Genomic DNA, 24,859 nt, shown 5'->3' with positions numbered 1-24,859 from the left:
TCGGATTGTTCATGCTGTCATTAGTTATTAAATAGAAATGTTTCATATCTGACACGTGCTCCAGCCGACTACCTGACAAGAGTTTTCATATGCCGAGACTCATGAGGCTGACTAACTTCTGGTAAAAGGAAGAGGCATGGAAGCAGACCGCCTTGCTCCAGTTTAGATCAACTGGCTGAAGGGGAGACATCTAGAGGTCACCAAGAGAGGGAAGCAGCACACCATGTTTAGAAGGATTCATTCCATCTTTCAGTCCAACACTCAGAGAAAGTCTCTGACTGATGAAGGCCCTTACTATGATGGAACCAGCTCAACTGTAAGGCTGATCCGTAGTAGCTCTGTATATGTTGTAGGAGGCAATGGAGAGAAATTCAGTGAGTCCTTAAAGAAATACAAAAGTACCACCAGCATTGACACCAGCATGTACTACCAGCAAAATGAAGAGGATCAAGCATGGACCTACTCCCGGACTCAAGACTGCTTGCAGTATTTACAGGACCTCTTAGCCCTGAGGAAAAAATATCTCAACAGCCTCAATGAATTGAAGGCCAGTCGCACCCATGGTATTTCTTCAACTTCTTCCAAATCTTCCAATGGAGGAAAAAAGCCTTTTGGCCCATTAGCTCTTAAGGAACATAAGGTAGGCACAACTGCACCATGATAGGTAGATAAGTTTCTTTCCAATTGTCTGGCATGATTTCCTCTGAGCATTGTCCATTTTTCCTCTTTCACTGTTCAGTTTATTTACTTAGTTAATTTCTGAACACTTGCCAATTATTCTTCGGAACACTCTCCTTCCTTTCGCCCAACCTGAGGAATGAAGGATATACTCATCTTTATTTTTTTAAAACTTGAGAAGTAGAGACAGATAAGTGCATCTACGCAATATCTAACATTCGGATGAAAAGTGAAAATTAAGATAAAATCAGATATTTCTAGGGATCCAAATTTGTCATGATATAAACCTAGCTAGAGAGTTTAACTTCAGACCTCCTCTTTAAACTAGGTGTTTTAAGGGTATTTCCATGGACACAGAGACAGTCAGTGACTCACATAGAATCCCAGAGTCAGTACATAGAGGGAAGAGAACTCAAATTTGGAGATACCTATAATTGTTGGAATGCCTTGAATTTATTCAATGTTCTGTATTTTAGAGATGGCCTTTGTAAACCTTGTTTTATTTTGCTCTTACAAAAGGACTGGTAGGTAGAGCAGGTGTTATTATCCCCATTTGATGAGGACACAGAGACTAAAAGAGATGCTAGATCACACGATTTCTATTGCATCACCCCTTTCATCACTCCCATATTCATCTTTGTAGACCAGAAACCGATCATGTGCATGGGTTTGAATCTGTTATTGTATGCTTTTTTATATTTTCATTTCTCTTTACCCCACTGATTAGGCAATAAACCACTCTGGGGTAGGTCTTGTGTTTTCTACTTTGTCTGTAACTCTCTACACTGTTGTGCACATAACGCACACTGAATGAATGTTGAATGGCTGATTGATTGACTGCCAAATCTCAGGTGTTGTGGGTCAGTCTTACTAATTTAAACTGTCCATATTTAGCTCCAAAGATGAGCAGTTCAAAGAATGATTTGAACACTCCGAGAATAGGCCAGTAGGTCCCTTGGCACTTGTACTAGAAGAGAAAGAATGACTTACAGTATCCTCCTGGGGTGCCACGCTTGCTATATCATTCTAGATGTAGTGTGCTACAATGGAAAGAGCCCACTTTGGAGTCAGAGGACCTAGGTTTAAATCATACCTTTGATGCTAAGTTTGTGATCTTGGGACATTTATTCAATTTCATTGACCTCAGTTTCTTCCTCTGTAAAGTGAAGCGGTTGGACTGCATGGACTCTAAGGCCTATTGTGTCTCCACAACTATGATCCAATGATTTCCCTTCCAGAAAAAATTGATTAGTATTGACAGCAGTGATAAATATCAATATGTTGCCAAAAGGGAATCCACTTCCTCTTCCTTTTTCTCTCCCTCCTCTGTCCTTCTGAAGGGAAATAGGTAGATTAGGAGTAGGGACCATGCTAAGGGTACAGGATAGAGTTTACAGGAAATCTGGGGAATGGAGTGAAGATTACATAAAAACTTTGGAAATCCTTCAGAAATGACCTCACTTTGCTCCATGCTAGTCGTCTGCTGGGAAGCAGCTGGTAGGGGCCAAAGAAGACAGTTTGCACATCATGGTGTTCCTTGTAGCTCCTTTTTAGATTATGAGCTCCTTGAGGTCAGGAAAGATTTCGTTTTTAATTTTTGAGTTCCCAGATATAACATAATACCTTGCATGTAGTAGTAAGTGTTTAATAAATATTTGTTGAATTGAATTATGTGAACTGCTTCGAAGTAACTACTTGCCTCATTTTCTTTTCTAGATTGTAAGCTCTTTGGTGTAGGGATCCTATCTTACTCATAATTATGTCACACATCATGCCAAGCTTAGACTTTTACAAATAGTAGAGGGCCAATAATACTGAATTGCGATTAATTCAATTAAGTGCATTATTCTATCACTGAAAAAGCTCCTCCCTGAGAGTCATGTGGGGAGTGTCCATCCTCCGTGTTCTTTTCAAGATTCATTCACAGCCTCTGATGTTCCATGGAGAAACTGTCAATGTCCTGAGGTTCTGATAAGCACTTTAGAAAGGGCTCCAGAATGGCAAAATCAAGGTCACAGGTTCTGAGACCTGCCTGTCTCAGGTTCAATAACTATTTAACTAAAATAGTTGTTAAGAGTGAACTGTGTTTAGAACAATGGGTGAGATAAAAAGCTTCATTAAGATGCAATCCTTTCCTTCATGGAGCTTACAGTCAACATATACAAATAGTTAAAACACAAAATGGTGTGTGGTAAGCCCATTATAGAGGATACAACAATATGCTAATAGTTCTCTTGAAAAAACGTTTGACACTGTTACAGGGATAGGCATGTATATATATATACATATATATATGTATGTATATATATATATGTTATATATATATATATATAAAACACACACACACATATATGTATATATATATGTTATATATATATATATATAACACACACACACACACACACACACACACACACACATATATATATATATATATATATATATATATATATATATATATGAAATAGGCATGTGCATATTTTGTAAAAAGACTGGTAATTTGTAACCAAATGGACAAAAGCTACTTTGTGAATAAGTCAGTCCACGTCATGTCAGATACTGTTGTTTTAGTTTTTTGCACCTGGCTAAGGATAAGGGGCTTATAGGAGTTCAATTTAATTCAATTGAACAAACATTTATGAAGTATTTACTATGTGCCAAGCACTGGACTAGGCATTAGAGATTAAAAAGGTAAAAAATGAAATGTTTCTTGCCCTCAAAAAACTTATAGCCTTGTGAGGGTATGTGACTTGCGCACATATAAGTATAAGAAAAGGTAATCTTAAGACTCAAGCTGAGTCTGGAAGAAAGAAAAGCATTCTGAATAGCAGAGATGAGGAGACAATGCTTTCTAAGCAGTGGTAATGATGACCTTTGAGAATGTACAGATGCCAGAGATGCAGAAGGAGCTGTAGAGCTTGAGGAAGAGCTATTTTTAGTGGGAAATCACCTGCAAAAATATTGACATCATCTGAAAGTAATAATTCATTAATGAACTTCTAAAAGCTTAGCTCCAATTAATTTATCAAACTTTCAGAGTCCCTGAGAGAATGAACCTCAGAATCAATAGGTTATAATTCAGGGAATGAATCAGGACATTTTGGGAGGTAGCTAGGTGACAAAATGGTTAGAGTACCAGGCCTGGAGTCAGGAGGACCTGAGTTCAAATCTGACCTCAGACACTTATTAGCTAGCTGTGTGACCCTGGGTAAGTCACTTAACCCCCATTGCTTTAAAAAAAATACCACACACACACACACACACACACACACTTTTTTTTTTAAAAAAATGAGACAGCTAGATGATGCATTGGGTAGAGAGAGCACTGGCCCTGGATTCAGGAAGACCTGAGTTCAAATCTTTTCTCAGACACTTGACACTTACTAGTTGTGTGACCCTGGGCAAGTCACTTCACCCCATTGTCTCTCAAAAAAACTAATTAGGACATTTCTAAAACAAAAAGGAAGGAAGGGAGGGACAGAAGAAAGAAGGAAGGAAGGAAGGACAGAAGGAGGGAGAAAGGGACAGAGAAGGAAGGAAGGAAGGAAGGAAGGAAGGAAGGAAGGAAGAAGGAAGGAAGGAAGGAAGGAGAGAGGAGAGGAGGAAGGAAGGAAGCAAGGAGGAAAGAAGGAAGAAGGGAGGGAGGAAGGAAAGAAGAAAGAAATGGCAGGAGGGAGGAAGGAAGGAAAGAAGTAAGTATTTGTTAGGCATCAACAATGTGCCAGGCATTTTGCTAAGAGCTTTACAAATATATCATTTGATCCTCACAACAACCCTGGGAAATAGGTGCTATTGTTATCTCCATTTTACAGTTGAGGAAACTGAGGTAAACAAATATAGTGACTTAGGGTCACATAGCTAGTAAGTATCTAAGGCTGGATTTAAACTCAGGACTTTCTGACTCTATCCATTTTTCCATGTCGCTGCACTTGTCCAGAGGGGGACATTACTAAGATATCTAAGGGTCATGAGGGCATTGATCCCTCGAAAAAATGGATGGATTACAAAGGAGCTAAATGAGACTTTGAGATAAATTTTATTTATTGTACAGTTTTCCTTAGATCTAGTACTTTAAATGATATAGACCAAGTGGCCATCTGCCCTGGGTCATACCATGTCACATATGAGAAATGAGGAATGAAAAGGTTTCATCCAGCCTATTAATGGATCAAAGTATTGATCCTTTTTGCTTTTATATCATAGTAATTTCTAAACATTCCTCTCAGCAAGTACTCACCAACAAGCCAAAGAAAAATAAGTTAAAGAAAACCAATCAACACAGTAATTCAGCTGACATCACTTACAATATTCCATACCCCTCTTTAGGAAAGAGAGGGATGCTCTCTCCCAGTCTTTTCTCTGGGAACAAGATGGATCACCATAATTACACAGGGCTCATCTTCATTTTATTTCTCTTTTCATTATTGTTGTCATTGAGTATATCATTTTCTGGGTTCTGTTAACTTCACTTTGCATCAGTTCATATAGATCTTCCCATATCTCTTGGAATTTCTTATATTTGTCATTCCTTATGGTGCAATAATATTCTAATACCTTCATATATTACAAATTTTTTAGCCATTCCCACAATCAACAGGTACCTACTTTATTACTATTTCTTTACTATCACAGGAAGTTCTGCCATGAATGTTTTTCTCTAGACTCTTTAAACCTGGTCTGCCAGCATGATCCCATTCTTTTCCTTTCTCTCACGTAATTAAATTAGTCAATGAGCAATTTTTTTCCCCCTCAAAGTCTACTCCATGCAAATTATAGAGATGGACACTGTGGGTTTTGTAGGGAGGCCACTCCACTAACCCATGGGATACACAACAGAATCATCAGCATTTACCTTGTGGTCGCTCCAACAGTTACACCATTGTCCCGCTTCCTTCTCTTTATTTTTGCTTTTGGGGAGCCAAATTACAGCATTGGTGGTTGGCACCATCTCCCTTTCTCTAGGAAAAAAATCTGGTTGAATTGGTGAGAGGCTGAGAGAAGGTTTTTTTTTTCCTCCTTCCTGTGCCCTGGGAGGTATGTGACAAGCAGCCTTCTCTCCCCCAGTCCATTACTTTGTTCAGAGCTCATCTTTTCCAGAAAGCTTTCTTTGATTATTTGTACCCAATTTCGATTAATACTCTACTTTGACTCTTCACAGTCCTTATGTTTAAAATTTATAATATCTGGCATTTGTTGACTTGATGACTGGAAAATATTTTAAAGTTACAATGGATTCCCAATCAGATCACCCAGAACCACCTAGTCACCACTTTGATGAGGACTATATGTATACAAGGTATCCCAAAAATCTTAGTGTAGTTTTAAGCTATTAAAAGTTTAAACTGCACTAAGACTTTTGGGACACCCAATATATACTTTAATATTCAACAAATTCTTGATTTTATCATCATGAGTTTTTCTTCTAGACACAACAATTAGATTACAATATCTCTTGGACTAAATCTGCTAATCTTTGTTTTCCCCCAATTTCATAAACATACATATGTATATATACACATGTATGTACACACACATATATACATCTATAGTGAATACATATATGCACATGTACTATAGATTTATATACCATGTAGTTGACTATGTAGTATACATGTATCCATACACTATACACACAAATAATATGTTTTATATTATATATGCCATATAGTCTATTATATCATATATAGGTACATACACACATATTATACACTCACACATACACTCATAGTTTACATGTACATACATGTATATTATGCTTTCAATGTTTTATAGTATACTGCTGTATACAGTATATACCACATATTTTTATTCAGTCATTTGAGTCATGTTTGACTCTTTGTGACTCCATTTGGGGTTTTCTTGGTAAAGATACTGGAGTGCTTTGCCATTTCCTTCTCCAGCTCATTTTACAGTTGAAGAAACTGAGGCAAACAGGGTTAAGTGACTTGCCCAGCATCACACATCTAGTAAGTGTCTGAGGCTGTATTTGAACTCAGGAAAACAAGTCTTCCTGACTCCAGGCCCAGCACTCTATCTGCTGCACCACCTAGCTGCCACTTCTATATTGTATATGACATATACTACATATAGTAGTATACGTGTGTATAGGAGATATACACACAGGTACTACACAGATGTTTGTGTACATATGTATAGGTTTCTATGTGTATATATCTATGTCTATATCTATATCTATATCTATGTCTATATCTATATCTATATCTATATCTATATCTATATCTATATCTATATCTATATCTATGTCTATGTCTATGTCTATGTCTATATCTATATCTATATCTATATCTATATCTATATCTATATCTTATCTATATCTATATCTATATCTATCTATATCTATGTCTATGTCTATGTCTATGTATGTGTGTTTTTATTTTTGGTCCACATCTATGGGTTCATTGGTATAGAGAACTCTTGGTGTGGAAGTTTCTTCTACTGATGTGACTCTAATTTATCAATAACTTGTTTTCTTAAAAATCCCCTGGAGAGGCATTTAAAGGTTAATTGACTTGTCCTGGGTCTATTACAGAGAGAGAAAAGCAGAACTTGAACCCAGGTCTTTCTAATTTGACTCAATGATTTTCTATGAAAAACAATTTGTAAATGATGAGAAAAACATGAAAACAAAGAGTAACAGGAGCAGCTAGGTGATGCAGTGGATAGAGCACTGACCCTGGAGTCAGGAAGGTCTGAGTTCAAATATGGCCTCAGACATTTGACACTTACTAGCTATGTGACCCTGGGCAAGTCACTTAACCCTGATTGTCTCAAAAAAGAAAGAAATAGCATGAGTTTATACATACACATATATGTATGCATGGTCTTACCAGGTAAGTAATGAGATTAGGAGGTAGAGTTACAGAATAGAACCACAATGAGCCTTTTGCAAATGCTCAGTGCGGTGCAGAGTGTGGGAGCAGAAAGAGCTCAGGACTAGAATTAGAGGCCAGAGTCGGAGTCCATCTTGGCCACTTATTAGCCATGCGTGAGCAGGTCACTGTCCCTCCGGGCCTCAGTCTTCTTATCTGTAAAATGAGGCAGTTGGTTGCACTGTATTGCCTTTACAATCTTCTTGTAGCTCTAAATCTCTGATCCTGCAAGGGCATCAAGTGGCCCCCCGCCGTGAGGCAGCTCTGCAGGCCTGACTAGTTCTCCCACTGTGTTGGAGAAGGGAAGAGCCCAGGGTTCGGAGAGTGGGTGAAACCAGGGAGCATGAGCTGCAAAGAGCAAGCTTAGGAAGAGGATCCAGACAGTCCCGGAGAAGTTAGACATCTGGGCAAGAAACCCAGTGGTCTTTGGTTTGGAAAGCTGTATGCTCTAACGTGTGTGAAAGAAGGTAATTTGAAATGCAGACCTGTGGTGGGGGGCAGGGGGAGGCGAAAGCTTGAAAGGGGCAATTCTGAAAACCACTGAAGGCTGAGCGTGAATGGCAGATTGGACAAGGGCCTGTAATGCGATACGGCCAAAGAAGAGGCCCATTCTATTTAGAGATGCCTGTAGGGTTGCACGAAAGAGCCCTTGCGTCATGGAACACTGTCCCCTTGCTCAGTGTGACACTAAGAACCCTGCAGATGGAATGCAGGCTTCTGGGTTTAGTGAAGAGATAAACTCATGGCAGCAGTCCAGATAGGAGGGGAGAAAGCGGAAGAGAAAAGGCAATATTGATCAAGAAGCAATGTCTTGGATGGACACTGGACACTCCCCACATCAGTATTGGTTCTAAAGGTGAATTCAATATAGCTGATGCCTGCCTTGGACCTCATCCATCTAGAGGAGTTTAGTTACTGAAGTACCTTGACAGCCTCTGTATAAGAGAGATACTGGTATACAGTGAGAGGAGTCCTGAGCAAGGCATCGGAAGACCTAAGTTTACAACATAGCTCTTACTGGCCATCTGATCTTAGGTTAGGCAAGGCTTTTTCTGTGCCTCAGTTTCTTTGTCTGTGTGTAATCTGTGGACCAGAATGCTAAGCTGTAGGTTCATGTGGTTCAATCTCCTGGCATTCACTGGCCTTTTGATCTTGGGCAAGTCTTCTTCCCTTTCTGTGCCTCAGTTTCTTTATTTGTATACAACCTGTTTACTGGAATGCTAAAACTCTGGGCTCATATGTTCAGTCTTAGAGGTTTCCCACCCCTGGACTCCTTAAATCATGCCTCTTTGGCTAACACAGATTGGATATAACTTTTGTCTAGGTTCCCAGAGGTGCAGATATAAAAATTCTCCAGATCTCATACACCCATTCAAAGTAAGAAAAAAAATAAATAAACGTAAGTCCCTTAAGTAAGGTAGATCTTTATTCCACCTAACAGAAAATGTCAAAAATGCATATCACGAGGGCTTGGATTCCTCCCACAAAATATCAAGATCTAGAAAAAATAGCCCTTTAACTATGGGGTCATAGGGAAATTCTGGGGGGACCCCAGAGTGCAGGGCTGTAAAGCCTCCAATAGCTGACAGGGACACTGGATGTGCCTGAAGCATCCTCCCCAGGCCTTGATAATAGTAATAACAATAGCTAGCGTTTATGTGGCACCTACTATGTAGCAGGTACTGTGATCTCATTCACGATCCTCACAATGAACGTGGGAGGTAGGTACTATTGTTATCCCCATTTTACAGCAGAGGAAACTGAGGCAGACAATGGTTAAGTGACTTGCCCAAGGTCACGCAGCTGTCTGAGTATCAATATCTGAGGCTGAATTTGAACTTGTCTTCTTGACTCCAGGCCCAGTACTTGATCTACTGCACCACATAATTATTCTGACGTATGTTACAACGACTAAGAGATAGTATAGCATAGTGGAGAAAGCAAAGGATCTAGAGTCAAGAAGACCTGCGTTTAAACCCCATCTCTGATACTTGCTAACCGTGTGACCATGGGAAAGTCTCCTGCCCATTAAAAAAAAAAGCGTTTAAGCTTTCGTTTCTTTATCTAGAAAACAAGAGGTTGAACTAGAGGTCTTTGGGTCTTGTCTTGACTGAGGGCCTGCTCATCAGCATCTTTTTTTTTTTTTTTCGCGAGGCAATCGGGGTCAAGTGACTTGCCCAGAGTCACACAGCCAGTTGGTGTCTGAGGTGTCAGATTTGCATTCAGGTCCTCGTGACTCCCAAGCTGGTGCTCTATTCACTGAGCCACGTAGCTGCCCCTCCATTGTTATCTTTGCAGCTATCGCACTCAAGGACCTGGACTCTAGGAGTTTCCTTCTATTCCTTCTTCAGGCTACATACAGCCTGTTCCAAAAAGTCTTAGTGCAGTTTCACCAGCTTAAAACTGCACTAAAATAAATTAGCAGTTAAACCTAAGGTTGAGTTTTATCAGTGTTAACTTAAAACTACCAGTTTTAAGCTAGTGAGACTGCACTAAGACCTTTGGGACACCCCATACTATAAACATTGCATTAGGACAAGTCAACAAGCATCTACCTCTGAGGCCCTTCACATCTAAATCAATGACCCCCCGCTCTGGGTTCCCGTCTCTCTGTCACCTTATACTTCAACATCACTTCACTCTATTGTCTCTTTTCCCTACAAACATTCTCCTTTATCCCAATAAGAAAACAGACAAAAAGCATTCCTTTTTCTCCACTTTTCTTGGCAGTATGTAGACCCTGTTATACTTTCCTTTGATGGGGGTCTGATGTAAGTTTGGAGGAATCCTAAGATCAGTGGGTGTAGAGGTGCAGAGGAAGGAGCTGGGAGAGGGGATGGGGGGACAGTGAAAAAGCTCAGTGGTCACCAATCTAGGACATATCACAAGGAAGAGACTATTCATTCATTCCATCCTTCAAGGTCACCCAACTTTGGAAGCAAATGAACTGTGCCCATGTAGACACTAAATAGCCAGGGCTCAGCTTCCCCCCCCTTTAAATAGTTTTTTATAACAAATTGGAAAATTACCCACGAACACAAACATTTTCATACACAAAGAAGTCCAGAATAGAGTGATTATACAGGAAACCACAAATCTACAACCTATAGCTTGTTGCTCTATGAAATGTTACGTGGTACTTCCAACATTGCTCTGCCTATGTGTCTCCCACTGCCTCCAAACTCCTCTCTAGTCTCCTGTATCTTTTTTAAAGTGTCATTTGTATATTCTTTGTGTTGTCCAATTCTTTATATTGTTCAATATATTGTATATTGTTTATATTGTATATTTATATACATCATTATCACAGCCCTTTATTATCCCCCCATTCTCCATCCCTACATATGAAGTGCATACAAAGAAGTATTGTAAAGCAAAATATATTTGGGTTGTTGTGGTCATGACTGGAAGGGTTCAGCTTTGAATCCAACTAGGTGAGCTTTAGAGAGCTTAAAGGCCACCACCTAGAGTTACTTCTTAGAAATGGAAGGGCATGTGCTTTGAATAACATAATTCCGTGGTTTGATATGTCATCATTGAACTGGATAATAAATAGAAAGCCTGAAAAGCGGGTAGATGTGGCTGAAAGAACATTAAACTTGGGAGGCAGAGTCAGGTTCAAATCTCATCTCTGGCACTTACTAGTTATGTGACCACTGGGAAGTCACTTAGGTCCTCCAAGCCTCAGTTTCCTCATCTGTAAGATGTTGTGGGAAAAGTATTTAGGAATACTATGTAAATGTGAGTTCTTTCGCATAAAAACAGATTGGGAAAGGAAGGGAAAGTCATTGTAGATGCCACGGGAGATAGGAACAGAGTTCATATCCCTGGGGAAACCTGGAAAAGTTGCCAGAAATAGACAGAATGAAGTTAACTAGGACAAATGCAGAAGTATAGCTTGGAAGGAAAAATGACCTACACTGAAGTAAGCTTGGGGATGGTCAGGAAAGAGAAATATAAGGATCCAGAAGAGTGAATTCAAATCCCATCTCCAATAAATAACAACCAAATGACCTTAGGAAAGTCATTTCAACTCTCTGCAAAATGGGAACATGTCCACAGTACTTCCCTCACAGGCTTATTTTGAAACTCAGATGACTCTAGGGGTGTGTGTGTGTGTGTGTGTGTGTGTGTGTGTGTGTGTGCGCACACGATATTTTGTTGTTGTTGAGTAGTTTTTCAGTCATGTCTGACTCTTTGTGACCCCTTTTGGGATTTTCTTGGCAAGGATACTAGAGTAGTTTGTTGTGTCCTTCTCCAGTTTGTTTTACAAATGGGGAAACTAAGACAAACGGGGTTAAGGGACTTGCCTAGGGTCACACAGCTAGTGTCTGACATCAAATTTGAACTTAGATCCTCCTGACTCTAGGACCAACACTCTATCTACTATGCCACTAAGATTTATTATTTATGTATAGGAAGTGCTTTCTAAAACCTTAGCTATTATAATTATAGGATTTATAGCTAGAAGGATCCTTAGAGAGCAGCTAATCCAATGCCCCCATTTTATAAATGAGGAAACTGAGTCCCAGAGAGGGGAAGTGGTTTTACTCATAGTCCCAAAGCTAATAAACAGCTGACCCAGGATTCATCTTAAGTCTTCTGACTCCCAAATCCTGTGGTCTTGTTTCTGCACTGCAGCTGCCTTGTTATCATAATAACAACCAGCATTTATACGGTACTTTAAACTTTGCAGAGCATTTTCCATACATTAACTCATTTGAACCTCATGATCAATCTGAGAAGCTAGTATGTCTGGTGTGATTATTCCCACTTTGGAGGTGGGGAAACTGAGATTTTGAGAAGGTGAAGTAACTTGGATGGGGTCACATGTCTAGTAATGTCTAAAGCAGGATTCCAACTCAAATTTTCTTGTATCCAAATCCAATTGTATCCACAATGCCACTGAGATGACTCTAGTGCTGGGGATCCAGCTACAGATAACTGATGACTGATAAATTAGTTGGACTCAATGTGTCTGGCCAAAGAGGGTAGGAAAGATGACCCATTTATGAGAGGAGATCTTTCTGTGGGAAGGATTGATTTCTGAATAATGGAGTCTTGTCCCCTCAGTGTACAGATTGGTCAGGCATAAATAATGTTCAGTTAATGATGTATGATTGTCTATTTTTCACTTTTCAGTCACAATCAGGATTCAAATGCTCTTCCAAGAGAAATAAGTTTTATTATGATAAAGGGATGAGTAGCCCACCAGAGGCTTTTGAAGTAGACCCAGAAGAGCAGTCTGTTCTAGGTCGGCTCGTGAGTTTACTTGTCTAAGTTTCCAGGTGTGGCTGGAACAGCACCAGGTACACAGTGAGAGGGAATGAGAAGCCTGAAGCTTCTCCTGAGATCTCCTGAAGCCTATCGGTTTAGAGCCAATGAGTTTTGGAAGACAGTAAAACGTTCCATGTTTGGCGCAATAGGCTGGGTCGCAGTTTTGAGGCCAGGCTGGCAAGCTTTTGAGAGCCCAAAGGCTGATGGCAATATAGGCGGTAAGCCCCAGCTGAGATGTGAAGATAGGTCAATGGCCCGACACTGATTTATTTAGTTACAAGTTTACATACAAAGATGTCTCCCGAGGGATAGTTCCAGATGATTTATAAGCGGTTCACAAGAATCTGGAGAAGCAACAGTAGCAAGGTTACTTAAAGTTGGCTTCCACCCAACAGGGTAAATAGTCAACAAGGCCAAGTTCTTTCTCCTATTGGTTTCTTTTGTTAAGTCTCCTAAAGGTGAGAGATCAATACTCGTTTTCTTTAAGCATCCACATGCCAGGTCTAGTTGACACAAGACAATTTGTTCGGATTGTTTGGAGTCTGGTTCCAATGTTAGTTTTCCAGGTATTTAAAAATAAATAGACCAGGGCAAGTGAAGGGTTGATTGGCAAACCACTGGGATGATGGAGGCAGGGTTTCTGTGAAACTCTGGTTCTGGAATAAGGAGACCGGGGTTCAGACCCAGACTCAGGTTTCCTATTTGTATGACCTTGGGTAAGTCACTTGATCACTCCTCATTTTCCGTATCTATAAGATGAGCGGTTGGATTAGATCACTTTTGAGGGCTCTTCTAACTCTACATCTCCAATAATAAATGCTACAATTGATATGGTGCTTTAAGGTTGGCCAAATGCTTTGTAAGCTCTTAACAGCCTTCTAAGGGTTTGTTGTTCAGTTATTTTTCGGGTGTGTCCAACTCTTTGGGTTTTTCTTGGCAAAGATACCAGAGTGGTTTGCCATTTCCTTCTCCAGCTCATTTTACTAATGAGGAAACTGAGGCAAGCAGGGTTAGGCCTAGGGTCACATAGCTAGTAAAGTGTCTGAGGCTGGGATTTGAACTCAGGAAAATGAGTCTTCCAAATTCCAAGCTCCATCCACTGCACCACCCAGCTGCCCCACCCTCTGAGGGAGGGAGGTGCTATTATTATCTCTGTTTTACAGATAAAGAAACTAATCAGCTTATCCAGAGTTATCCAGATGGTAAATGTCTGAGGCAGCATTAGTATCTAAATCTTCCTGCTTCTAAGCTAAGGGGCTGCCTCTAATTATGATCCTATGGTGCTAAAATGGAATACTCTGGAGGCAAGATTAATAATAACTATCATTTATATAGAACTTGAAGGTTTGCAAAATGAATTTCCATATATTATCTCATTTAATCATTACAACAAATCTGGGAGGTAGGGGCTATTGTTATCCCCATTTTACAGATGAGGAAACTGAGACAGAGTGTTTAAATGATTTGCCCAGGGTCACACAGACAGCAAGCGTCTAAGGCAAGATTTGAACTCAGGTCTTCCTGACTCCAGGTTCAACACAATGTCCTTTGTCTTGATTGAGATATCTTCTTTAAACAAAACATGTTAAGGGGTTGTCCTTTATCAGAGACTTCCCAGCATTGTAAGAAATTATGGACTTAGAGTTCTTTTCCCTGTAGGGTCAGCCTAAGTAGTTCAGATTATGTTTCCCTCTGTTTGCTTTATCCTCCACAGACTTTTCTATCACTTAACTGCAGCTGTAACATTTCAATGTAATTAAAGTAACTTTTTTTTTAAAGTATGAAGAAATGCCAGGAGCAAAAATAAGGGATGAACAGAGACAGAAAGTCAGGAGACTTGGGTTCAGGGGTGTGCTGGCAAATGTTTGACAATTGGCTCTCTGGGGGGAAAATGTATACATGACATATTTTAAAGTGTAATCTACATTATTCACACTTTTCCCCTCTTTCTCAAGTCTACGCTAGGCAATGAACGCAATAATAAAATCAAGTTCTTATTTGTAGGTTTTGCTGATTTCTGAAGTGTAAATGTTCACAATGAAAATTTAACAGCCAGCTCTCACTGGCAGGTTTGAGCTGGTTCCAGCGCATTGTGCCTAAGGCCTAGTCCTGGCTCTGCCTCGTATTAGATAAATGATCTTGGACAAGTCACTGTTTCTTTTAAGGTCTCATCTTGAGGTCCCCTTCTGGCTCTCAAGTTCTATAATCTGTGACGTAAGTTCAGAAACACGGTTATAATTGAATGCCAGATACAGCAAATGAGAACTAGTGGATCTGAACAGGCTTACAGTAAAACCACTGCTGGCTTTTAAAACTTGGAGTGTTTAAATGGTTTCACTCCCCCCCCCCCTTTTCCAATAAAAATGTCTCCAAAGGCTGTTATTCCAGTTTCATGATTCAATGAAACATGCTTAGGAAATGATCTGGTTGAGGAGGGAATCTGTCCAAATTACCCCTTTTGTGTGGAATTGTGGGTAGACTTTTAAAGCAAGATTCAATTTACCTAAAGAACTTTCGATGTCTGCAAAGATGCTTCACCGATGTTTTCTTTATTTTCTTATGACAAAGAGAAGTCATTAGCTGTGGTCTGAATCCAAGAGCACACTCTACAAATATAAAAGAAAACAAGTCAATCTATTTAAAATAGTTCCATAGAAATATGAATTTCATGTATTTGGACATGTGTGAGGGGCAGCATGTCAGAGCCCATACAGAGTCAACCTTGGAACCACAAATTTGTTGTTGCTCAGCCATGTCTGGTTCTTTGTGACCATGGACCATGCTGTCCTTGGGGGGGTTTTTTGGTAAAGATACTGGGGTGGTTTGCCATTTCCTTCTCTAGCTCATTTTACAGATGAGGAAACTGATGCAAACAGAGGTAATTGACCTGCCCAGTGTCACACAGCTGGTAAGTGTCTAAGGCCAGATTTGAATTCGGGTCTTTCTGACTTCAGGCCCAGCACTCTGAACCACCTAGCTGGGTTCAGATCTGGCCTTTGACACATACTGTTTGTATTGTCTTGGGCTTGACCTCTAGGCCAGAGGTATCAAACATGAGGGCTGAAGGCTTACATGAGGCCAACACTCCCCAGTGGTGCACAAACCAGATTAAAATGCAATTGGAAAATATTTTTTAAATCAATGAAAAAAATAAAACATAGATAATGCTAATTTATGATTTTCTAAGTCACTATGGGCTTGTTCTATTTGAGTTTGACACCCCTGCTGTAGTCAGCCCCTTAAGACTAGAAATTTCAGAGAAGATGACAACATGCATCGGTAGAAAGTTTCCTTAACTGGGAGCTTTCTAAACCAAGGAAATCACAAGGCCAGTCCTTATCCCCTATTTATACATAGATGTGTGTTTATATACATATACATGCACACACAGAGAACTATCATCTCATTTCCCATCATGCCAAGCTACAATTTTTACTCTCGTTCAGCTTTAAGACTACATTTCCCAAATGAAATTTTAAAAATTTAAATCTATAATTGCTTATGTTAACCTGAATTCATAAATATTTCTAGTCAGTCTCATTTCCTCTGTTTATTTTTTTAGATTTAACTATTTATATTATGTCCTCAATCCCATTTGGTCTCCTCACATGCTGATTCTGTCTTATCTATCTATCTATCTATCTATCTATCTATCTATCTATCTATCTATCTATTCATTCATTTATTTACTTATTTAGGTGGTTAGGGAGCACAGTGCATTGAAAGCTGGGCCTTGGAGTCAGGAAGACTTGAGTTCAAATTCAGCTTCAGATATTAGCTGTGTGACATTGGGCAAGTCACTTAGTCTTTGTGTGCCTCAGTTTCCTCATCTGTAAAATGAGGATAATAATAGCAGGGCTGTTGTGAGGATTAAATGCTATAATAATTATAAAGAGCTTAGCATAGTGTCTGGCACATGGTAAGCATTATATAAATATTAGCTATTATTATTATTATTGTCATTATCATTATTACTATTATTTTTGTCTTCTATTGTAGCTTATCCATTATATATATGCTATAAATCCCATGATGTTATGAGACATACTGGAAAAATTCTAGATTCAGAATGAGAAAACCTTGCTAGAATCTTGGCTCTACCACCACTAGCTGGGCAACCTTGACTAGGTCATTTAACTCCTAGTAAAATAAGGATAATACCATCCACCTCATGGGGTTGATGTGAGATAAATTACTGTAAAGCAATGTATAACTATGAACTACTATTGGTAAAGCACCTCATGTCCCCTGAAAGCTGCCCCAGTTTCAAGGCCTTTTTGTGGGAAAGGGTAAAGAACCACTCAAAACTATAGCTCATGAGCCCCCACTGATACATTCCTTTTATTAGCCAACCAGAGGACACATTACCTCACACCAAAAGACATTTTATTGAACAGTCTAGTAGGATGCTAAAAGAAAGATTCCTCCTCCCTCTTACTATAAAGGCTTTATTCTCCCATGGGTGATCCTGCAACCAGTGGGAGAAGAACCACGTGCCAGGGAAATGTGGCCAGGACAACTCACACTTCAGTCTTCTGCTTCCCCTACCAGAAAGCCACCAGTGACCTCTAATGGTCCCTGCTGAATGAGGGCTCTGTGCTGTTCTATTCTTTCTTCCATACTATTCTTTGCTGGATGTTTCTATATTTTCTATGGCCAGTTGCTGCTTGAACTTTTCCACCATTAAAGGAGAGGTCTAATAGTTTTTGTATTGCATAGCAACAAGGGCTATTTAGCCCTTTTGTGATTTCAGGCCCTAGTCAACTGTATCCAGCCAGTTGGCTAGAGAAACTTTTAGACATTTAAGTTTGTTTTTTGAACTCCCTTTTTCCCTCCTGCTGTTACTCCAACTCTCTTAGTCTAATTTCTTATTTAAGTTAAGGCTAAACATTCATTTAAAATCCTATCATACTTCTGGGTCACTAGGCTGGTTCAATTCAAGTCGTCCTGGGGACTCCACTTAATGAAACTGCAAGGGAGCTGGGGTAAGGAGATTCTTCTCAATGCTTCTAATGCCTCTGGTTATCAAGGAAAACAATTCTAGAGGTAGGCTAAAAAGGACTGGGAGAAGCTGGTGGAACTGGTGACTTTTACACCTAGCAACTAAAAGTATTTTATTCCCCCATGGTGTATTCTAATCTGTATACTCCTTTCCTGAAAAGCCATTAAAACTCTCCTCTCTTTTTCTTTGTTTTTTGGTTACTCCAACTCATTCAGTAATAAGAACTGAAATTTATAAAGTATTTGTCAGAATCAATGTCTGAGGATAAGATTAACTGAATCTGCAGAGGCTGGTCTGCTGGGAGACTGCCTATGAAATAATGACCTTTTCAGGCACAGCAGCTCATGGTGTCCATAACAATAACTGAAATTTATACAACACTGAAAGTCTGCCTATATTTGTATATATCATGTCATCCGAACTTCACAACAAGCCCCAAAAGGTAGGCAATACTATTATTTCCACTTTACAGATGAGAAAACTGAGGCTTATTGAGGTTAAATGACTTGGTGACTACACAATTAGCAAGTGTCATAGACAAGATTTGTATTCAGGTCTTCTTGACCCTAAGTCCAGCATTCCATTTACTGTATAATACTACATTGTTGTTCAGTCATGTCTGACTCTGTCTGACCCTCCATTTGGGGTTTTCTTGTCAAGGATACTAGAGTGGTTTGCCATTTTCTTCTCCAGATCATTTTACAGATGAGGAAACTGAGGCAAACAGGGTTAAGTTACCCAAGGTCACACCGCTAATAAGTGTCTGAGGCCAGATTTGAACTCAAGAAGATGAGTTTTCCTTACTCCAGGCCTAGCACTCTATCCACTGTGCTACCTAGCCACCTCAACACTATATTACACCACTTCTACTAAAGTATGGAGGGAGTCTAATCCACACTAGTGAAGGGCTTGTTCGCACCAGTGAAGTCCCAGGTCAACTGAAATATGTTGAAATGTCATCACCTACAAAGTACTTTTCATGTATTATTTTACTTGATCTTCACAACAACCTATTAGATAGATGAGATACCTATTTCATAGATGTAGAAATTGAGGCTCGGAGAGTTGACCAAGGGTTACATAGCTAGTAAGCTGCAAAACCAACTCAGAACTTTCGACTCCAAATCTAGCTCCAATGTCATAAAGCTTTGTAATACTCTTTCTCCTAGCTACTTTTTTGCGAAGTGACTCTTTTCCTTCTGTCAGTGACAACGGTAGCCTGCACAGAAATCTAACATGCAAGGAGGCTGAGAGGCCATTTAATACACCAAGGAAAACTTTCAGCATCCTAGTTCATAGTTATCCAAAGAGGAAAAGGCCCAAGCAAAGCAATAGGCAGTAGCCTGGGGGCCATGAATCAAGGACTGCCTAAAACAGTATACCTTAAAGAAACGGCATACTTCAAAAGGCATAAACTGTCACTTTTTGAGGGGAGGGAATATACCAACTGTCTCAGGGCAACTAAGACTGTTTACTAGGCAGGCCTAGTAAATCATTGGTAGAGAAGGGTCAGTGAAAAGTCAAATGTGATAACATAAGTAAAGACATTGCAAATCTTAAAGTCCTACAGGCATAGCTCAGAGATATTGTGGATTCAATTCTAGACCACTGCAATAAAGTGAATCACATGAATTTTTTTGGTTTCCCAGTGCACATAAAAGTTATATTTACACTATATTGTAGTCTATTAAGTGTGCAATAATATTATATCTAAAAACATACATGTCTTAATAAAAATGCTTTTTTGAGAACAGATGCTAACCATCACCTGTGCCTTCGGGGAGCTGTAATCTTTTGCTGGTAGAAGGTCTTGCCTTGATGTGATGGCTGCTGTGGTCACTGAAGATTGGGGTGGTCATGGCAATTTCTTAAAATAAGATAACGATGAAGTTTGCCACATTAGTTGACTCCTCCTATCACTTGAACACCTAGAAGACATTGTAGGGTTAGTAGTTGGCCTAATAGGAAAGAGGCTGGGATGCCAGGTTGATGGCACAGTCAAAACACACAATATGTATTAAGCTCATCATCTCAGAGGGGCACAGTTCATGATGCTCCAAAATAATTACAAGTAACATCAATGATTATTGACCACAGATCACTATAACAGATATAATCATAATGGAAGAAATTTGAAATATTGTGAGAATTGCCAAAATGTGACACAGAGACACAGCGTGAGCACATTCTATTGGAAAAATGGAGACTTGCTTGATGCAAGGTTGCCACAAACCTTCAATTTCTAAAAAAACAAACAAAAAAGAAACATATGAAGAACGATAAATCAAAGAGCAATAAAACAAGGTATACCTCTACATAAATGCTAGCTAGTATTACTAGTTATAGGCTCTGGGATGTCTTTCCCATTCTCTTCTTGAGACATAGGTATTCTTCAGTTGGTAGAATTGTGAGTCTGTGATACCTGCTTTTACCCCAGCAAATATTTATTGAAACGCATCCTTTAGATCTCATTATTTTGCAAATAGAACACTCACTATTTATTTCAGTTTGAGACTGTTATTTTTTTCTCAGCTTCTTGGATGATGGTAGATCAGTGCCTTCTCCTCTCTTTCTGTTGTATTACAGAAAATAGCACCGAAGAAAGCCCCACGATTGAATGCAGATGTAATGGAAGCCATTGCTTTCTTTGATTCCATCATTGCTGAATTGGAGACAGAGAAATGTCCCCGAGTTCCTGGGGCAGAGCCCCCAAATGAAGACGTCGACTTTGATGGTAAATGCACCTAACACATTGAAAAAGGAATTCTTTGGGTAGCAAAGGACATGGAGTGGGTGGTGAAACAGAGCTTGGTTAAGGCCATAGGCTGGTGTTGCCATCTTCCCTTTGGGGACCCTAAGAGTGCTTCCTGGCTAGCCCCACCCACATCAAGTCTCTCAACTACCATTCTAGCTCTTCCGTATCCTTCTTCTTCCAGTGCCATTCAATTCAACATTTATTAAGCGCCTACTATGTTCATGGTGTGAGGTACTACGAATATGAGAGAAAAAATAAACCAGACCCTGTTTTAAAGGGTTTTTTGGGGGCTGCTCCTGCTGTATTGCTCCCCTATATCTTTAGCACAGTTCTTGGTATATAATTAGTGCTTAATAAATGCTTATTTATTAAATAACTGACTGTTGCCCTCATTTCCACAGACTAATATCATTCACCCACTTGGACAGGAAGTAGCATATTACAGTAGACAAAGAACGACGGATTTGAAGATTTGAGATTTGAGAGCCGAACTTCAAATCCCAACTCTGCAATTTACTACTTTTATGACCCGGGACAAGTCATAACCTCTCTGGGCCTCAGTTTCCTCATTTTTAAAATGAGAGTGTTAAACTAGGCGACCTCTGACAACTCTTAATCCATAAACCTATAGTATACGCAGAAGGGAGGAAGGAAACAAGCATTTGTTAAACACCTACTATGTACCAGGCAGGGAGATAAGCACTTTATAAATATCTCATTTGATCCTCACTACAACCCTGGAAGGATATTATTATCCCATTTTTACAGTTGAGGAAACCAAGACAAATGGAGGTTAAGTGACTTGCCCAAGGCATATAGCTATCAAGTGTTTAAGGTCATATTTGAACTCAGGTCTTCCTGTCTCTCCAGGTCCAACACAATCTGCTGCTGCCATAGAAACATAGTCCTTGGGGCAGCTAGATGGTGCTTTAGATAGAGCTCTGGCCTTGGAGTCAGGAGGACCTGAGTTCAAATCTGGCCTCAGACACTTGACACTTACTAGCTGTGTGACCCTGGGCAAGTCACTTAACCCCATTGCCTCACAGAAAAGGAAAAAAAAAAGCAAAACCACAGTCCTCCCATAGACAAAGTTCAGGACTATTTTTCATGCACTTGGATTTAAAAAGGATTACTGCCCCACCCCTCTCCCCCTACTACCCAGTATCAGAAAAGATTGAGGCAATCTTTTTTCTCTCAGAAGGGTATATTATTAGCCTTTTCCTGACAGAAGTCAGTGGATGAATTGAGCTCACTTTAAATTACTATTTACCTTTCAACAGCTTTGAAATATGATTTATTAACAGTGGTCTAATTAAATGGTGTTTTCTTTCCTGTCTTAATTCAATCTAGACCAATTTAGGGATATGGGAGTATTTGGTGTGATTATTGCACAATTCTTGTGAAGTTTATCCAATGCCCAAAGGGAATTCAACTCTTTTGCTGACATTTTTGCTCCTCTGCCTTCATGGCGATGTGGAGGATATTCTGATCACCTCTGGATTCTGTAAAATGTTCCTAAACAGTGCCCCTGCCCTGGACTTCCTAAGGCTGAGATCTGGAGAAGATTTTGTTATTTGTTAGAGTTCGATGGAGATGTTTCTGAGAGAGTTATACCTTTATTTTGACTCTCAAAATCTGGAAATAATGTTCTTTTTTTTCTAACTTTAATTTTTTTTTTATGAACCTAACAATTAACAAACATTCCAAATACAAAAAAAGAGAATTGTATATGAAACTAGGAATTTCTGTTAATTTATTAAAAGCATACATTAAGTTTAATTAAGTTTTAACAGATGGCTAGGTGGCTCAGTGGATGGAGCTCTGGGCCTAGAGTCAGGAAGACCTGAGCTCAAATCTGGCCTCAGACACTTACTAACTGTGTGTCCCTGGGCAAGTTACTTAGCCTCTGTTTGCCTTAATCACACTGGAGAAGGAAATGCCAAACCACTCCAACATCTTTGTAAAGAAAATCCCACGGAGAGTATTATTGTGCTATGGCCCATGGAGTCACAAAGAGTCGGACGTAACTGAACAACAGCAAACTCACCGTTTTTGTCCCCTTCTGAATTTGTGTGCATAGTGTATGTTTTCTTAATATTTAATTGACACTCTTTATCCTTTTTTGGTGCCTTTGTTACCTTCCACCTACTCCCTCCCTCTCTCCCATAGAAGCACTCCCTTGTAACCAATAAATGGTATCCATTTTTTTTTGCCCCCAAATGGGAAATATCTTAAGCTTTTCAGCTCCTTTCTTTACTGTCTTCATATGTTTTGATTCCCGCATTGTGATTCACCTTTGCCTGGTCAGAGAGCCATCTTGTAGACCACCCCTCCTTTCTTCCAGTGGCCACCAGCTCCCAGGAACATAGCTTACACTCCAACTGGATCCTTCGGGCCCCTCGAAGGCACTCAGAAGACACCACGTCTCATACCATTCGGATAGTGGAAAGTCATCTTCGGAAGAACATTGAGAGGAGGACCATTGGCACTCAGAGAAGACTGGAGAGGCATCCCATTTATTTGCCCAAGGCAGTGGAGGGTGCTTTCAACACCTTAAAATTTAAGCCCAAAGCCAGCGAAAAAGAGTAAGTACTTAAGAAAAGGACTTGTTCACTCCTGTCTGACTCTTCGTGACCCCATTTTGGAGTTTTCTTGGCAAAGAAACCAGAATAATTTGCAACTTCCTTCTCCAGCTCATTTTACAGATGAGGAAACTGAGGCAAAGAGGGTTAAGTGACTTGCCCAGGGTCACACACAGTGTCTGAGGGCAGATTTGAACTCAGGTCTTTCTGACTCCAAGCCCAGAGCACTATCTACTGAACCATTAAGCTGCCCTCAGATAAAGACTAAGAATAGTTTATGTTCCCATTGTTTTTATGGGGTTTTTTTCAGAGTATTTTCCTCACAACAAGCTTGAGAGGTAAGGAATGGGAGTTTGTTTTTTAATTCTAGACTTGTGATTTAGCAGTATTTCCCCAGTGTGGAAATTCCCTTCACTGACGCATATCAACAACTTTTCTGTAAGTTATAATTTTAGAAGAATATAAATCCTCTCAATCAGAAGTTCCCTACATGAGTAAAACCACAGATTCCATCCCTGTCAGTAGTCTCAGTGAGCTTCCTCTGGCACTGAGAGGTTAAATATAACCCTCATGATCACACAACTAGCACTTATCAGAGAAAGACTTGAACCCAGGTCTTCCTGCCTCCGAGGCTAGCCCTTTAACCACTCTGGGCAAGTATTATCCTATTTTACAAATGGAGAAACTGAGAGTTGAGGAAGCTAAGTTACTTGTCCACAGAAACACAGCTTGAGCTGAAATTTTATCTATGCTTTCGACTCTTGAGTCCAGCGATCTTTCCACTGGACAGCATGTCCATTTGAAGTCATCTTTCCACGGGAAAGCATGCTGTCTCTCTAAGCAGCAGCGTCTCTACACTGCCCTTCCTTCCCCTTAAAGTAACAGCCTCACCCGGAGGACTAGCTAGAGTCTGAAGTCTTACTCTAAGTCTTTCCTTCCCCCATGGCTATAACTTCCCTCTCTCCATGCCAACAATGGATGATCAGTGGAAAAGTCCAACATTCAGAAAATGATCATTGCATTCCCAGGAAACAATGAAAGTCAAAGGTTTCTTGGGATCTGTGGTGGTAGAGGGCAGCCCCAAATCAGGCTTAACTGCCTTCTCTCTGCCTTCTTTCCTCCAGCCTGGGGACCTCCAAGCAGATTCTCTTCAGCCTAACATATGAAGAGCCTGAATGGGATACAGAGTTCTTCTCCCTGGAGCCAATGGCAGCATCCAGAGAAGAAAGCTACGAGACACAGGTCCCCTCTCAACAGTGGCTCCTTTCTGACAGTCCTTGGCAACAGACTATGTACTGAGAAAAGTTTTTGCCCTAGGTCCCTTGCCCCTTAGCTGGCCTGGTCCCTCAGCTGTGTTCTGGGGAGAAGCAATCTGATGCTCAAATCAGCACGGTGTGTTTTTGGCAGTTTAAGAGAAAAAGACTTACGCTTCTTTTAAAAAAATAACCACCAAAAAAAAATGGCCTGGGATGGAGTCATACACAAAGCAGCCTGCCCTCTCTTCCCAAGGCTTTGTGCCCTCTTGTTGCCAAATAGCCCTGCTTAGAACCCCCTGAGTTTTTTGATGGCTTGTATAATGAAGACATGCATTTGGGGAAGAACACCTCTAACTCCTGGTTTCCCTGGGGGCCAGAGAACTCTCTAGTCACAATCTTGAAGACTCACTGTTCTCATG

The 24,859-nt window shown here is 40.1% G+C and overlaps 1 protein-coding gene across 1 annotated transcript; it reads left to right on the top strand.

The window, feature by feature from the left end:
* Nucleotides 1-223: 223 nt before the first annotated feature.
* CUNH13orf42 (chromosome unknown C13orf42 homolog) lies at nucleotides 224-24,483 on the top strand. Its single transcript, XM_078146199.1, has 4 exons — nucleotides 224-640; nucleotides 20,434-20,581; nucleotides 22,947-23,187; nucleotides 24,309-24,483. The coding sequence occupies exons 1-4, from the start codon at nucleotides 224-226 to the stop codon at nucleotides 24,481-24,483; spliced, it is 981 nt and encodes a 326-aa protein (XP_078002325.1).
* Nucleotides 24,484-24,859: the final 376 nt, after the last annotated feature.

Source organism: Phascolarctos cinereus, unplaced genomic scaffold (assembly GCF_003287225.1).
Source record: "Phascolarctos cinereus isolate Bilbo 61053 unplaced genomic scaffold, phaCin_HiC Scaffold_726;HRSCAF=1367, whole genome shotgun sequence".
In the NCBI taxonomy this organism is placed as follows: domain Eukaryota; kingdom Metazoa; phylum Chordata; class Mammalia; order Diprotodontia; family Phascolarctidae; genus Phascolarctos; species Phascolarctos cinereus.
The sequence above is the reverse complement of the archived record's forward strand: the minus strand, read 5'-3'. Positions and strand labels throughout refer to the sequence as shown.

Excerpts from the sequence above, each read along its gene's own strand:
- CUNH13orf42 (XM_078146199.1), top strand. The coding sequence starts at position 224 with ATGTTTAGAAGGATTCATTCCATCTTTCAGTCCAACACTCAGAGAAAG. Across the intron at positions 20,582-22,946 it reads TGAAGACGTCGACTTTGATG|TGGCCACCAGCTCCCAGGAA; the intron begins GTAAATGCACCT and ends CCTTTCTTCCAG. Across the intron at positions 23,188-24,308 it reads CCCAAAGCCAGCGAAAAAGA|CCTGGGGACCTCCAAGCAGA; the intron begins GTAAGTACTTAA and ends TCTTTCCTCCAG.